A 16,311-nucleotide genomic window follows, 5' to 3' on the forward strand; every position below is an offset into this window, starting at 1 on the left:
GGAATCCTGTCGCTTCCGCGGTTCTCAGCCATGCGCTCGTTGAGTCGAGGGCTTTCCCTCGCTGCGAGTGGTCGCCTCGTCTGCGTGTCGCGAAGGTCTTCGGTGACGGCAAGCACCGCCCTTGCCGCGACGTACGCGTCGGCTAACGCGGTGCCCTGCTCATCGCTGTCGTCGTCCATGGCTGCGTCAGCGCACCGCGCATCCGCGGCGTTTTTCCACACCTCCCGCGTGCACCGCGCCCCGTCGGACGTGTCGGACGACCTCGCGAAGGATCTGCACGACATCATCTGTCACGACCGCCTCGTCGTCTTTCTCACTGGCACCCCGTCGCAACCGCGGTGTCGCTTTACAGCGCAGCTGGTGGACCTGCTCGACCAGCTCGGCGTCAAGTATAGCTTTTTCAACATCATGGATGACGAGGAGGTTTGCGAGGGGCTCAAGGCGTACAGCGACTGGCCGACGTACCCGCAGGTGTACGTGGACGGCGAGCTGCTCGGCGGCTTCGATATTTGCAAGACAATGATGCTGGATGGCACGCTGACGACGATGCTGAAGGATAAGCAACTCATCTGACAAGACCGGAAGGGCGGAGGAGGGGAGGACGTTGTGCGCGGCTGTAGGGTGGTAACGAAGCTGGAGCGGCCGAAGAGAGAGAGGCGACACCCTGCGGCTCCGCTGCCTCCCTCGGTATACGACCACCTCCTACACGCACGCACGCATACGCTCAAGCGCGTATTCGTCTGTCGGTGTTGTTTGCAGCACCGTCTCTTTTTCCGCAGCCGCTACTCCGGCGCAGGTGTGGCACCCGCTCCACTCTTCATGTGAGCGCTCCACGTAAGAACGGACGTGCAGCACAAATAGGAACGCGAACAGGTAACGGTAAGTGGCAGGAGATGGAAGTATGTAGCGACGCAGTGTGCGGCAGCGGCGGCGGCGGCGGCTGCTGTCAACATCACCACCCTGGTGCAGCCACTCATCACCTTTTTTGTGCGTGTATGTCTATCTTGGCTGCAGCCGTTTTGCGCGCCATGCCTAACATCGACATCGATGGACACTCACCTGCAGAGGGAAAAAGAAGTGCGGCCGCATCCGTATAACCTACTGGAGCGGGAGCGGGAGCGGGGGAGAGACAGGTACGATGCTGATGAGCACGGTGCTAACTGCAAGACGTGTCCCTCCCCCGCCCACCCACCCCGCTATCCCTACGTGTACGCAAGCATGTGCATGTGCACGTGAGCCACTCCCCGCAGTGCTTTCATCGGCACACTCTTTCTTGTATCTTGTCGCTATCACTTCCTCCTCTTCGCTCGACGCCGATCATCGCCGGACACGCACACACACACACACACACAGACGCCTCGAGCGCCACTCCACGCATCCGCTCAAGCTCACGTGGACGTGCTGGCAGGCGTCACTGGCGCGCTGACGTTACCTGTCACCCGCACATGGCAGGCACCTATATGTATACGCTGAAAGACATGGGCACGCGCACACTCGCATGAAGACGATGAATGGAGGTTCTTTGAAGAGGCTGGCAGTGCTCTCGGACAGCAAGCGCCCACCCCCTTCCTCCCTTCTCTCTCCTCCCTCCCAACGCACACGTCGACAAGCACAGCGCACAACCAAGCACACGCGCATCAAGCAGACGTGAGCTCTTCTCCATACCTCCCTCCTCTCCGACTACCCAACCTCAACCACCTCCCCCCCCACCACTCCCACTCCCCCTTCTCGCTCTCTCGTGCCTGACCACTCGCACTCAACGATGAGCACGAATACATGCATACGTGCATACACATGCTCCTCATACCCTCCTCGCCCTCCGTGCGCTCGCTCGCGCACCAACGCCTCACTATCCGCTGAGACGGTGCGGTAGCCGCACCGCTTCACGGAACACACACGTACACGTATAGAACTCGCGTCTACATCCGTCACCCTCCTTTTCTCAAGACTGCCAGGCTCGCCATGGGCGGCAGACAAGGTGGTGATGGTGCAACGGGAGCCAAGTCCGCCGGGCTGCCAGCAGCCGCCGCAGCATCGGCGAAGGCCGATGCGTGGATGGACGCGCTCTGGGAGATCCACTGCGGCACCCCCCTCGCCGGCGCGGTGCGCTACACCGACGCCATCGTCAAGACCATGTGGGAGGTGTTTCAACCGCTCCTCAGTGAGCTGGATGTATACCCGCTCGCCATTGCCGATGTGCAGCCGGAGACGGTGACGGCGACGACAGCCGCCACGGTGCCCTTCACGGACTTTATCGTTCTCCGTCTTATCGAGCCTGCAACGCCTGCCAGACATGGGCACAGACAACGCGGTGGTGACCATGGGGACGCTGAGGAGGACCCCCAAAACGAGTTTGGCAACGCCTTGACCGCGGTGATGCGCACCGCACTACTCGAGCAGCCTTACATCGTGCTCTCCCTCGTGGAGTTCTTCACCGCAGTGTGGCTGTACCAGTACGAAGCACGGAAGCTAAGCACGTCGCAGAATGTGCCGCACGGCAAGCGGCGCCAAGGCGACGGTGGTGCACAACGCGCAAGGTCTCCCACAGTAGCATCAGCGGCATCGCGGGCACCGGCGCTTCGCCGCGTATATGCGGCCGTGAGCGGTGATGTGCGCCACGCAACGCCGTTCGACCACCTCGGTGCTGCACAGCTCGGGCGCGTGCTGACGATCAAAGGAACGGTCGTCCGCATGAGCCCGGCGCGCATCTCGTGTGTGTGTATGTCGTACCGCTGCGGTCACTGCGGCGTCGTAAAGAAGCAGACGACCCAAGACGGCGTGCTCACCTACCCGGGCCCGTGCGCGAGCGCGCGCTGCCGCGGCTACAAGTGGACTCCGCTAACGGATCAGGCGGTATGCGAGGAGGTGCAGCTGCTTCGGCTGCAAGAGCACACGACCTTCTTTGACGCGTCCTCATCGCCGGCCTCGCCTAGCGGCGGCAGCGGCGCCACTCAGCAGCACGGCGGTGGTGGCAATAGAGGCAACGCTGGCGGCAGCGACAGCCAACGCATGGGCAGTGGTGGCATGCACGTCATGATCGAGGTGGAGCTGCGGGCGCCGTGGCTCGACGCCGTCACGGTGGGCGACTGTGTGTGCGTGTGTGGCGTCTTAGAGACGCGGCGGGGCGAGGGTAAGCAAGGCGGGGGCATGCAGCAGGTGTGCCTGCGCGCCAGGGCGGTGCGGAGTCTGCGCAGCCAGGAGACCTCTGCCAGCTCGCCCTCCTTGAGCAGCATCGCAGCTCTGCAGCGCCGCCAACGCGACGGAGCGCTCCTCTCCGCAACTATAGGTCCAGGTGGTTGCCGCGACGGCCCATGGCGGCTGGCGCACGGCGGCGGATTCGCCGTGCTCGCGGATGGTACCAGCACTGGTGGTGCTCTGCGCGGCGACGGTGAAGGGGAAGCGGACGACGAGCTGATGCTTGGGGCTGCCGCACAACTCGGCGGCGTCGGACCCACGGCCATGGCAGCGGCGGCTGCCGCGTCTGCCATCACGGCGCTGCCGTCTGGCGCCCGTGTCTCCTTCTCCTCCGGGTTCGACACCTGGTCTGCCGAGGAGATGGGGCGCTTCTACGAAGTTGCGCGGCACCCGCAGTGGTTTGCGCGACTGACGGCCTCAGTGGCGCCGTCGATCTTCGGCATGGAGCTGGTGAAGCAGGCTCTGCTGCTCTCCATTGTCGGCGGCAACCGTGATAAGAATGGCGGTGAGACGCGCAGCAGCATCCACGTCCTGCTTGTCGGCGATCCCGGGCTTGGCAAGTCACAGCTGCTTCGTGCGGCCTGCGCTGTAGCGCCGCGCAGTGCGTTTGTGTGCGCGCACACGTCGTCGTCTTGCGGCCTCACCATGACGCTGACGCGGGACCCCGTATCGGGCGAGACGACGTTCGAGGCCGGCGCCGTCGTGCACGGCGATGGCGGGATCACGTGTCTCGACGAGATCGACAAGGGCGTGCAGGAGCACAAGGCGCTGTTGGAGGTGATGGAGCAGGAGACGGTGAGCCTCGCCAAGGCGGGCATGATATTCTCCATGCCCGTGCGCACCTCCATCCTGGCTGCCGGCAACCCCATCGGCGGCCGCTTCGACGCGCGCAAGTCCCTCGCCGCCAACGTGAACCTCTCCCCGGCGCTGCTCACCCGCTTCGACATCATCGCGTGCCTGCGCAACCCCCACGGGAGCAGCGGCAAGGCGCAGCAGGCGCTGACGGACCACATCCTCCAGTGGCATCGCCGTGGCCCCGCGGCTGGGGACGGCGGTGAGGGCGGCAACGGTGACGGGCAGGGCCGCGGGCACGGCGCTGGTCCTCTGCCGCTCCCGCTCGTGCAGCGCTTTCTTCTCTTCTGCCGCTCGCAGTGCCAGCCAACGCTCTGTCGTGAGGCGTGCGACGTCCTGCAGGCGCACTACCTCGCGCAGCGTCAGCACCTGCCTGAACCGCAGTACGGGCTCGCGCACGGCGCCACGGCTAGCTGTGCTGGTGGTGCGGCAGGTCATCTCTCAGATTCTGGCAGTGTCTCGGGGCCACTTCCCCGAGCTGCCATGGGGCTTGAGGCTACCGTGACCCCGCGCTACCTGCAGGCTCTCATTCGCGTCGCCGAGGCGCGAGCGAAGCTGGAGCTGCGCCACGTGGCCACCAGAGAAGATGCCGAGTACGCGGTGCAGCTGCTGCAGTCGTGTCTGAACTCTTTCGACGGTCTTGCCGCGTCGGGCTCAGCGGCGGATGTCGGCGCAGGCAGGAGGCCCGCAAAGCTGAGCCAACGCGATGCCGTGCTGCAGCGACTCAAGCTCGCCATCGTCGAGGACAACAGCGGCGTCAACCTGCTCACGGAGCAGGCAATCCTGGACGTGTGCGAATCCGTCGGCTGCCGCAGCGCCGCGGCGATGCTCCGCCAGCTGAATGAGCACGGCTTTCTCTTGCAGAAGGGCAACAATAAGTACTGCCTCCGAGGATGCTGAGGTTGGGCGAGAAGTTGAAAGCGTGTTGAAGTAGACGGCAGCGCCGGACGCTTACGCCGCTGCATGCATATGTGCTTCTGTGCTACCCCCCCCTCATTCTCTTCGCTTCAGCTTCTTCGACGGACGCCGACGCCTCACTGGTCCAGAGCGGAGGTGTGCGCATACTGTTCTGCTCACATATCGTGCCACTGCGTTTTCCGTACGTCCCGCCCTCCTCCTACTTCTGCTTGCTCGTCGCGTGCCGGCGCACGTTTCGACGCACAACGATCGCCGTTGCGCTCTCACTCTCCCACCCCACGTACACAAAGTGAGGCAGGAGAGGCGTGGGGCAGCCTCCAGCCACTCGACACCTCGCTTGTTCGTTGCCACGTGGCGAGGTGTGGTCGAGAAGCGTGATGACGGGTGCCCCCCCCCCTCTCTCTCCCTCTCCTCCTTTCCTCTCCTGCAGCACACTGCAAAGGCGGACCCCCTACGGCGCAGATGGTGCGAAGAAGCGAAACATCCGCCGCCCATATCTTTTTTGTTGCTCTCCTCTGTTCGCTGTCGGACGCGCACTGTCGCTCTACAGTCCGTGCGCGATCGTGTCTGCTCTCCCACGCCTCTCGTGATCTCGACGTCGTCGCGGGCCTCTGCGCCACCCCCTCCCCTTACCTCGTCCCCCTCTGTCCTCTCCTCTTCGTAGAGCCACCCTGTTTTACGTCGCGGTGATCGCTCGCCGCCCACCACACCTACACCCGTCTCTCACACACCCCCTCCTCTCTCACAGCGCGTTCGTTATCCTCTTTCGAAGGCATCGATGCTGAAGAGCTCCATCGTGTTGCTGCGCCGCGGTAAGCCGCGCCCGCGCGCCGGCATGTTCCCGGAGAAGTATCGCCGTGTGCCGGCGCTGCTGAAGCCGCAGCAGGGTGGCCAGCAGTACTTCAACGAGTTTCTGATCCGCTCTGCCAACGACGCGCTAGAGGCACAGCAGCAAGGGTACGGCTCGGCCTTCCGCGCCGGCGGCTCTGGTGCAGCTCGTACCCTTGCCGATGCCAATGCAACCGCAGCGGGCGGTAGCAATGGTGGCGAGATCAGCAGCGTGCATCCTCGCCTACCGCAGGCGGACATTGATGGAGTGCTGCAGCGCAGCCGTGCCGAAACGATCCAGGAGGAGCTGAAGCAGCTGGTAGCTCAAGACGGCTTCGTATCACAGCGCGGCTTCAACGAGCGCATGTGGTACGAGCAGGAACATCACCGCCTGCGCACGCATGGCGATGGCGTGGAAGCAAGCCCGAGCGAAGCGGCTGCGACGACAGCGGCATCCTCGTCGACTGCGGAGGCGGGATCAGCGACGGGAGAGGGGCGCGTGCTGCCGGAGCGCATCCTCGGTGATGACTACTTTCAGAGTAAGTTCGGTTACTCGCTGCTGAAGGGGCGGTCGCCGGATGCGTCTGCAGCGGCAGACATCGTTAAGGCCTACGCCCAACTCGATTTGTGGGGCGAGATGCCCACGTACAGCCGGGACTTTGTGTTTCTATACCTGGTGTCGCGCCGCCGCAACACGTACGCCGTCGCGTACGACTACGATGGCAAGCGGCTGCTGCCGACGTACACGGCAGGTAACCGCGGGCTGAAGGGTGGCGATCGCGGCTTCCGCGGAGACGGCTCGACGGACAATGGCCACCAAGTGACGAGCATGTACCTGAACGATCTACTGCCAAAGATTCGCGAGGCGCGGGCGGCGAGCGGGCGACCTCTGGGCCGTGGGGAGAAGATCGATCTTGTCGTTCGCGTGATGGGCTTCTACAATGGTCGGCAGGGCGCTGTGCGGGCGGTGCAGGATCGCAGCGCTGACTTCCGCGTTCGCTACTTGGAGGATGTGACGCCGTTCCCGCTGAACGGGCCAAAGATGCCGCGTGGTGTCTTCCGTTAAAAGCCCTGTCTGTGATGCGCACGGGTCACACAAGCTGTGTGCTTGCGTGCGCGCGTCAGCTGCTCTGCCACGGCTTCTGATGCTCGTTTTTTTTTTGCTTTTGATGCCGAGATGCACGTGTAGACTCCCGAGGCCGTGTGCACCTCGCTGTGCGTAGGTGCGTGCCAGTGCACGGTGCTCGTTGTCAACGCAGAGCTGCCGCGCATCCTGGCCTCTCCAAGGACGTACCTCCCTCCCCTCCTCTCCTCCCTTCCGTGTGCTCGATAGAACGGCGTAGAGAGCGGGAAGGCGCGTGGCGGAGCAAGGCGGGCGAGCCATAATGTTGCCGTGGCGAGGGGAAAGGATGCTGGCCACTGCGCTTTAACGCGATGAGGATTACGCTCGCAAGAGCCAGTAACGGACGCCTCAATGGTAAAGGTGACTCGCGGGGTTGAATGGCGTGAGTGATGGCGTAGGAGCTCTGTGTGGTGGCGGGGGGAGGCGTGCGTGAAGCGGGCGGCAGAGCATGCCGCCATGACAGGCACACGATGGGGACACGGCCCTGCCGACAATGCATGCGCAGTAGAGCACCGACCAGTGCGCTGCACATGTGAGGTGCCTTTTCGTTCTTGTGTGCTGGAGTCGCGGCTGCCCATGTAGGTAGCGCCTCTGCACGCGCTATCCACGCAGAGTCGTGCAGCCAACGCGGAGCTCCATCATTCCATGACTCAGCTGCCATGTGTGATCCACGTTCCGTTACACACGGGCCGGCGAAGACTCCGCCGACGGTGCGAGCCGTGATCTCGCATACGAAATGCGACAGGGCACAGCCGGCGACACGGGGGGGGGGGTTGCGAGGCAGGTCGCTGGAAGGGCATGCGGCTTCGCACTCTCATCCGTACGCAGACACAGCATATACGCCCATCCGTGCCCTTCCATGAACGACACACTCTCTTCCTCGCCCCAGTCTCTTCTCCCGGCACACACTCACACGCACCGCCCCCCAGCGGTCGGATCGACTGAGACGAACATGCCGGCTCGCTGAATGACCTCCCTGTCGAACCCTTCCTTCCTCCCTCTCCCACCTCTCACGCACACCCGCTGGCGAAGAAAAGAGTGTCGTCATCTATCTCTCTCTTTACACTCCTACACACACACACACACACGTGAGTCTTGATCCATCATTGCGCCTTCTACTTCGCTATACACAAACGCGCTCAGACGTTCACGGACACCACCGCCACCGCAGCCGCAGCAGCCGAAAGCCGCACGTAGGAATGCAGGCGAGCCTTACCACGAAGATTGTCTGATCAGCCCGTCTTTATCTCTCGCTCCCATCGTTGTATATACATTGCAGCGAGTCTTGCTGCTGGCGTTCTCTGCTCCGTGTGTGCCCACTCGCGCGCCGTTGGAGTTGTTCGCCGCGAACTCGCGCAGCCTCCCCCTCCCCTCCCCCTCTCGCGAAAATTCTTCGCTTCTCTCAACGGCTGATGTCCCGCGCGTACGACCTCGTGGTGCTTGGCGCCGGATCTGGAGGTCTGGAGGCGGGATGGAACGCGGCCGTCACGCACAAGAAGAAGGTGGCCGTCGTCGATGTGCAGGCGACGCACGGTCCGCCGCTCTTCGCTGCGCTCGGCGGCACGTGCGTGAACGTCGGCTGCGTGCCAAAGAAACTCATGGTGACAGGTGCCCAGTACATGGACCTGATCCGTGAGTCTGGCGGCTTCGGATGGGAGATGGACCGCGAATCGCTCTGCCCCAACTGGAAGACGCTCATCGCCGCGAAGAACAAGGTGGTGAACAGCATCAACGAGAGCTACAAGAGCATGTTCGCTGATACGGAGGGCCTCAGCTTTCACATGGGCTTCGGTGCCCTTCAAGACGCTCACACGGTGGTGGTGCGCAAGTCGGAAGACCCACACAGCGACGTGCTGGAGACCCTCGACACGGAGTACATCCTCATTGCCACCGGCTCCTGGCCGACGCGCCTCGGAGTCCCCGGCGACGAGTTCTGCATCACGAGCAACGAGGCCTTCTACCTCGAGGATGCCCCCAAGCGGATGCTGTGCGTCGGCGGCGGCTACATCGCCGTTGAGTTTGCCGGCATCTTCAACGGCTACAAGCCCCAGGGTGGCTATGTCGACCTGTGCTACCGCGGCGATCTTATTTTGCGCGGCTTCGATACAGAGGTGCGCAAGAGCCTGACGAAGCAGCTGGGGGCGAACGGAATAAGAGTGCGTACAAACTTGAACCCGACGAAGATCACGAAGAATGAGGACGGCTCGAATCACGTTCACTTCAACGATGGCACGGAGGAGGACTACGATCAGGTCATGCTCGCGATCGGTCGCGTGCCGCGCTCGCAGGCACTACAGCTCGGCAAGGCCGGCGTCCGAACAGGAAAGAACGGTGCCGTGCAGGTCGACGCGTATTCGAAGACATCGGTGGACAACATCTACGCCATCGGCGACGTGACGAACCGCGTGATGTTGACGCCGGTGGCCATCAACGAAGGCGCCGCCTTCGTTGAAACCGTCTTCGGTGGCAAGCCCCGCGCCACCGACCACACGAAGGTCGCGTGCGCCGTGTTCTCCATACCGCCGATCGGCACGTGCGGCATGACGGAGGAGGAGGCGGCGAAGAACTACGAAACCGTCGCCGTGTACGCGAGCTCCTTCACGCCCCTTATGCACAACATCAGCGGCAGCAAGCACAAGGAATTCATGATCCGCATCATCACGAACGAATCCAACGGCGAGGTTCTGGGTGTTCACATGCTCGGCGACAGTGCGCCTGAGATCATCCAGAGCGTCGGCATTTGCATGAAGATGGGCGCCAAGATCAGCGACTTCCACAGCACCATCGGAGTCCACCCGACGAGCGCCGAGGAGCTCTGCTCCATGCGCACTCCAGCGTACTTCTACGAGAGTGGCAAGCGCGTCGAAAAGCTCAGCAGCAACCTCTGAAGAGGGAGGAGAGATGAAGAAGAACGCCTCAGCCCTTCCACCTAGCCGTGATGCACGGGTATCACAGACCAGCAGGCATGCAGAGATGGAAAGGGGAAGAGGTCAGCAGGCAGTGACGTCTGATCTCCTTCAGCGTCGGTCGCTTCGGCCGCTTCCTCTCCGACCTCCCCCCCCACCACCACTGCCACCACTCCTCCTCTCCGCATAACCTATCAGCAGTCGCGCACGCCTCATCAATACGCACGCACACCCGCCGGTGGCGGGGCGCAGGATGGAGAAGGGCAGCGGATGGAGCTTCCCTTCTCCCACGCCCTTTTCACCCCACCACGCCGTGCGGGTTTTGTGGTTTGTGCGTGTGTTTGTGCTTTCTAGTGGGGAGAAAGGCCTCTCCGCATCGTTCAACTATTTCGCTCTGCGTGTGAGCACGCGTGCGCACTTGCGCGTTCGCGTGCTCGTTCCTTTCTTGCCTTCTTTCGCCCTCCGCGTGCGTGCGTGCGTGCTCTCCCATATATATTATTCTGGTTTCCGTTCCGTGTACTCTTGTGTTCTTAGGAAGCTGCGCAGACCCGACTTCTCCCATCGTTGTGCCCTCCCCCTCCTGCTGCTGCTGCTGCTGCGCTGCCCGTGGGTGTGCACCCCAGGGGGGGGGTGTCTACGTGGTGTGTTCCTGTGCGTGACGGCGAGGGCGACGGCCGTTGGAAGCGCACATTTTTTCCGTACCGTCGAGAGCCGCTCCTCCTCCCACCGTGCCCCTCCTCCGCCCCCGCTACATGTGCACCCCCCCCCCTTCACTCTCTCCGCATGCACATCTTCCTTCTCGTCTTCGCCTTGCCTCGCCTACCCACCCGTATAGCAGTGCACCAGCACACACGCACGTTCTTTCCTTTCATCCCTCTTGCTCTCTCGCTCTGCTGTCCTCCTTAGCAGGCTCCCCCTGCAGCGCTACAGCAGCCGCATGACCGAATTTCAACGACTCGGCATCCAGCGCTGGCTCTCAGAGCAGTGCACGTACATGGCGCTGGAGACCCCAACTCCGATTCAATGCAAGTGCATCCCGGCCATCCTGGCCGGCCGCCACGTCGTCGGCGGTGCCGCGACCGGCTCGGGTAAGACGGCCGCCTTTGCCCTTCCCATTCTACAGGCCCTCGCGGCCGACGCATACGGCGTCTTTGCCCTTGTGCTGACGCCGTCCAGGGAGTTGGCGTACCAGATCATTGACCAGTTTATTGCCTTCGGCGCGCCGCTGCGGGTGCGCACGATGCTTGCTGTTGGCGGGGTGCCGACGGAAACGCAAGTGGACGCGCTGAAGGCACGGCCGCACATCGTCGCAGCGACGCCCGGACGGCTCCGCCACCTGCTGGGGGTATTCGCGCCGGAGGTGAAGAAGGCGTTCGCCCATCTACGCTACCTGGTGCTGGACGAGGCGGACCGGCTGACGGAGGGCGATATTCTGCGAGATGTCCAGTCGCTGATACGGCTGCTCCCGCCAACGCGGCAGCGACAGGTGCTGATGTTCACAGCAACGCTGCACCCTCGGCTCACCACGCTGGAGGCTCCGCAGGCGGAGCAGGGCTTACCGGCAAGCAGTGGTGCGGCAGGGGAGCGTGAGGGTCAAAACCTTGCTTCATCGCATTCACCGCCGCTGCAGCAGCCGCAGAACGGAGAGGTGGACGAAGCCGCAGAGCACTTCTCCCTGCTGGCAGAGCTCGGCATCACGGATGCATCAACCTTGGAGGTGGCGGTGGTGCAAGGAGCCATACAGGAAGGTCTCGGCCACGCCGCGGAAAGCGGAAGCACAGGTGCTGCTGGTGGGCCAATCAGCTCCGCGACGGCACCGACGCTTCCAGGAAGACCGACGTCGTTCCACCTACCAGCGACGCTCACACAAAACTACCTGTTCATCCCGAACATGGTGAAACTGCCGTACCTCGTGGCGGCGCTGCGTTTGCAGGGCAAAGAGCAGTCCACCATCGTCTACGTCAACTCCTGCCTGCGGGCAGAGCTGGTGCGGCTGACGCTGCAGCTGCTCGGCTTCCCAGTATGCAGCCTGGATTCGCTCCTGACACAGCAACACCGGCTTGATAGCGTGGCCAGCTTCAAGTTAGGCATCGCGCGCATTCTTGTCTGCACCGACATTGCGGCTCGCGGGCTCGATATCCCGGCCGTCAGCCTGGTGCTCCACTACGACGTGCCCAAGCACGCGGAGACGTACGTGCATCGTGTAGGCCGTACCGCGCGTGCCGGCCGCGAGGGCACTTCTGTCGCGCTCGTCACCGAGTACGACGTGAGTCTCGTGCAGCGCATCGAGAAGAAGATCGGCGCCACGCTCACCCTGTGGAAGTCGCCAGCGGCGAAGGAGTCCGCGATTCTGTCGCTGCTGGACGAGGTGTCGTCCGCCAAGATCCAGGCGAGGCAGCAGGTGACAGAGCAGTTTGGTGCTCGTGTGCAGACGAACAAGGCGCACGCGGCCCGCAAAAAAGCGGCTGCGGCGGCCGCGCGCTCTGCACGCTCCCCACGGCAGCGGCAGCAGCAGCAGGAGCAGCGCTTGCCCAGCGCAGAACCGAACGCTACTGCTAGCATGGCTGGCACGGCATCGCCCACCTCGCTCAGCGGGTTGAAGCGCGCTCGCAGGTCTGCCGCCACTGCCGAAGATGCACCCACCCAAGCAGGCGTCGTCGCGAAGAAGGCAAAGAAGGGCGCCGCGGTGCGCGGCTTGGCTGCCGACGCCACCGCATCGCGGAGGAGCGCAACGCAGCAGCGGCCGGCCAAGAAGAGCGCGACCGGCGAGTCAGACCACAGTCCGGCTCGCAAGCGTGTAAAGGAGGCTACATAGCACCTTCACGGCATGCGCCGAGGCGCCCACGCATCGCGAGGGGGCGGGAGAGAGGAAGACCGAGGGGAAGGAAAGTGCGGGCATAGGTGCAGGGGGAGGGGAGGGCAGAATCGCTGCAGAGAAGACATTTTGCCGCCTCCCCCTCCCTCTCTCATGTCTGTGTGTGTGTGTGTGTGTGTGTGATGTTGCTAGTCATTCTACGAGTAACCGTTAAACCTTTGTATGGCAGTACAAGCGCCGTGGGTGTATAGATACATGCATGTGTACGTGTGTGTGTGTGTGTGCATCGCACGGACACAGATGCGCACATGTACACACCTCTGCTCCTTCCCCCTCCCCTGCGCTGGTGATACACATAGGAAGATGTGACGTGTGCTCGGTGAAGATGGAGAGGGGAGAGGTGGTGTGGGCCATCGTCATACCCCATCCCCATCCTCGACACCCTCCCTTCTCTCCCACCTCCCTCGTGCAGGCCACACGTTGCCGTGAAGTCGCCGGCCAACAGAGGCTCCGACCCGCTGTGATTTCCCGTTGCACTCGTCCTCTCCCTCCCTCTCTCCCCTACCTCCTTCCCTCCCTGTGTATCTGCAATGCACGCCCGCATGGCGACCTCAGCCCGCCACACACGCACACACATACACATACAACCTGCATCATCTTCCCTCTCTTCCCTCCTCCCCCGGTTCTCTTGCGCGCAAGGCGTGCACGTCCCGCGTGAGACCACCACTGCATTGCGACTTTCTGCACCGATGCATACTCGAAGAAGGGGAGAGGGGCCTTCCACGCACACACATCAATCAAGTAACCGTGCAGATGCCGTCCGATCGCGACCCCTCCGGGGATGGCTTCAACAACCCCTACGCGAATACCACCCTTGTTGGTAACTGGTTGGAGGACCGCCTGCAGCAGCGCATCGTGCACAAGCGCCGCGGCGGAGCGGCAGCGACATGGTGCGCACAGGGCATCTTTGAGGACCCGGCGGTGACGATGGCGCGGCACCCGGCAGAGGCGCAGGCGGCCCTCTTGCACAGCACCTACGAAGTCGACTACGGACATCGACTGGGAATGACGCAACGGACCGGCAGTGGTGGCATGGACAACTCTGCTGCCGTCTCCACGCTGATGCGCGGTAGCAGGCACAACGCCAACGCTGCGGGCCCTGGCAGTGGCTCTTCCACGGCCAAGGGCGGAATCGATAAAGTGCTTCTCTTCTCCGTCGACCCCGTCGCGGACCCGGCAGCGCCGCTGCCGCTCTCCACCAACGCCGACACGTACGGCGCCTTCTACTACGAAACCGGCGACGGATCGGTCGATGTCAACGGGGCGCGGTACGCAGGCTCTTCAACGGGCGCCACCACCTCCTCGCCGGCTGACCGGGGGGACGGCGGGGCCACTGCGCCACCCGCTGGCGCGGATCGTAACTTGTACGACAGCGTGTCACGCGCGGTAGCCGCTGCCGCTGCGCCGTCCTCCAGCTTTCGTATGCCCAGGGCTCAGATGCAGCGGGGTGCCAACGCCGACGCCACGTCGTCGTCGTTGCCAGTCCCGCGGCGCCACATGCTCAGCCGCGGCGTAGCGACGACAAGCACGTTTGGCCACACAGGATGGACACTCGCGTCCTCCTCCGCTACCTCAGCCGCTGGCCACGTTAGCGCGGCCCCCTGGCGACCGCCCCAGCGGCACCGACCGCCGAACAAGAACAGCATGGACGGCGAGCGTTGGTGCTCATCGAAGCAAGCTGCGGACACGCCGGTAGAGCACTTCACGCTGCAGCAGCGCCTGCCGCCAGTGCGCATGTGAGGCACGACCGCCGTCTCCAGAGTGTTGGGCGGGAAAGGGGGTTAAGTGCGGCACCGACCGGGACTAGCAAGGAATGAACGCTGGGAAAAAGCGCACGGCTGGGCCAAACGGCGCCCCTGCCCCGCCACGATCGCGCCCCGCCTCAGCGAGTCGCCTCTCTCGCATCTTAAACCCCGAAGTCGCCAAGGCGAGTGACGGCCCTCCAGGGCACGAAAACGGCGGCCCGCTCCTCTTCCTCGGAACGGTGATGTACATAGGCAGAAAACGGCAGACAGGCGCACACATCAACAAAAGACCGCGATGGCGATCTACAGGCACGCTGCTGGCGAACAATCCTCTCCCTGTGTCTCGTGCTAGCATGTCGGCGCGCCTGTGCTCGTGTGGTAGCCCCTCACACGCACCACCACCACCAACTCTCTCACTCGCTCTTGGCTTGTGCGTCTCCCTGCCCGTGCAGTCGTCTCGCTATCCCTCACTCCCTCACCCCTCGCCTACACTTTAGGCGTGGGTTGGGCGGGTCGTCTGCCTTTTTTTTTCCCACTTGGTCTGCTTGCTCCCCATGATGGAGAGAAGCGCTCACCGACGCGTCACCGTCTACCATTCGCTTTCCCCCGGCTCCACACAGCCCCGCCACCCGACGTCTCCATGTCGAGTTTGCCCCCATGCGCGTTTCGGCCGGTGTGCGCATGGGTTACCGCAGGTGGGAGGGAGTCGGCAGAGGGCGATGACACAACGCGCAAGAGCGATTGCAGGCGAAAAGTGGACCTATGAGGATTTCGGCCGGCGAGCTTCGACACGTGTCCGTGGGGCGTGCCAGGTGCAGGGCAGGGAGGGGGTGGGGTACAGTCAGAGGGGCACATATATACGTATACATCATGTACAGTCTCTACCAGTACACAGGCCGAGTGCATACCCACCGCCACAGACACATGCGCGCATGCACCGCACCAGGCACACAGCACTGTGAAAGCGTCTGCACAGTGTACAACGTCGCGTTGTTCACGCTACCACCGCCACACACACACACACACACCACCACCACCACCGCACTTTCACCGCCACTCGTGCTCGCGTGGAGGTCAATGTCGCTTACCAATGCCGACTCACGCTTCTTTACGAGCATAGACGGCGGAAGAAAGGGGGCAGGCGGGGGGCTCGTGTTGGCCTCGTAGCGCAGCTTCAACTCTGCACGTCGTGTCAAGCTGCGTGCCTCATCTCCATCTCTTTTCTCCTCATCCGCTCCGCCACACCTGCGGCCCTGTCCCCTCTTCGCGCCAGTTGGCCCCGCGCATCACCCTCACCCACCCCCTTTCTATATAACTTCTCCACCCACACGCCACACTGCAGCTGACCCGCCCGCCCCTCCCCTCCTCTTTTCTACTCACTCTGCCGCACACACGCGCGCACACACAGCGAGACAGGGTACGCCGCAACAGAATCAGCCGGCGCATCCTCATCCACAACGGGCTGTTCCGTCCGCCGCTCTCTTCACCTTTCCGCCACGTATCAAATCCCTCAACCGCGTACATCCGCCACTCCCCTCCACCACCACCACCTGAGCCCTCACACAGCTCTCTCCCACTCTGCGTGACCCGTCCCTCCGTGCCACACCACCAACTGGGATCACCCACATCAACCACCCCAACAGAACCGACACTTCTTACGCGCCATACCACTACGACTCCTGCGCCATGTCCGGAGCCGTCGCCACCTTCACGAATCCGCGACTGCTCGAGCGCCCTGTCAATGAGCGCACCGAATATGAAGATGCCTACCAGTGGCGTGGGCTCCCAGAGAAGCCGCAAGACACACAGGAAGACATTAACAGCACCAACCCCTGTGTAGACCCCGCCATGTACAACACGACCACCAAG

At 63.2% G+C, this 16,311-nt stretch overlaps 7 protein-coding genes across 7 annotated transcripts; all 7 read left to right on the top strand.

Annotated features, from left to right (window-relative positions):
* Positions 1-30: 30 nt before the first annotated feature.
* Positions 31-573, top strand: LDBPK_050320 (glutaredoxin-like protein; the record flags this gene model as incomplete). Its single annotated transcript, XM_003858171.1, has 1 exon — positions 31-573. The coding sequence occupies one exon, from the start codon at positions 31-33 to the stop codon at positions 571-573; it is 543 nt and encodes a 180-aa protein (XP_003858219.1).
* Positions 574-1,962: 1,389 nt separating this feature from the next.
* LDBPK_050330 (DNA replication licensing factor, putative) lies at positions 1,963-4,947 on the top strand (the record flags this gene model as incomplete). The annotated part of the gene is made up of 1 exon (XM_003858172.1): positions 1,963-4,947. One exon carries the CDS (start codon positions 1,963-1,965, stop codon positions 4,945-4,947), a length of 2,985 nt encoding a protein of 994 aa, XP_003858220.1.
* Positions 4,948-5,743: 796 nt separating this feature from the next.
* LDBPK_050340 (hypothetical protein, conserved) lies at positions 5,744-6,859 on the top strand (the record flags this gene model as incomplete). Its single annotated transcript, XM_003858173.1, has 1 exon — positions 5,744-6,859. The coding sequence occupies one exon, from the start codon at positions 5,744-5,746 to the stop codon at positions 6,857-6,859; it is 1,116 nt and encodes a 371-aa protein (XP_003858221.1).
* A 1,469-nt stretch (positions 6,860-8,328) lies between these two features.
* LDBPK_050350 (trypanothione reductase) lies at positions 8,329-9,804 on the top strand (the record flags this gene model as incomplete). Its single annotated transcript, XM_003858174.1, has 1 exon — positions 8,329-9,804. The coding sequence occupies one exon, from the start codon at positions 8,329-8,331 to the stop codon at positions 9,802-9,804; it is 1,476 nt and encodes a 491-aa protein (XP_003858222.1).
* Positions 9,805-10,759: 955 nt separating this feature from the next.
* Positions 10,760-12,637, top strand: LDBPK_050360 (ATP-dependent RNA helicase, putative; the record flags this gene model as incomplete). Its single annotated transcript, XM_003858175.1, has 1 exon — positions 10,760-12,637. One exon carries the CDS (start codon positions 10,760-10,762, stop codon positions 12,635-12,637), a length of 1,878 nt encoding a protein of 625 aa, XP_003858223.1.
* An 813-nt stretch (positions 12,638-13,450) lies between these two features.
* LDBPK_050370 (hypothetical protein, conserved) lies at positions 13,451-14,437 on the top strand (the record flags this gene model as incomplete). The annotated part of the gene is made up of 1 exon (XM_003858176.1): positions 13,451-14,437. The coding sequence occupies one exon, from the start codon at positions 13,451-13,453 to the stop codon at positions 14,435-14,437; it is 987 nt and encodes a 328-aa protein (XP_003858224.1).
* Positions 14,438-16,128: 1,691 nt separating this feature from the next.
* Positions 16,129-16,311, top strand: LDBPK_050380 (microtubule-associated protein, putative; the record flags this gene model as incomplete). Its single annotated transcript, XM_003858177.1, has 1 exon — positions 16,129-16,311. A coding segment is annotated over one exon (183 nt), but the record flags the coding sequence as incomplete, so codon positions are not given.

The sequence above is a fragment of the Leishmania donovani genome, chromosome 5 (genome assembly GCF_000227135.1).
Source record: "Leishmania donovani BPK282A1 complete genome, chromosome 5".
NCBI lineage: Eukaryota > Euglenozoa > Kinetoplastea > Trypanosomatida > Trypanosomatidae > Leishmania > Leishmania donovani.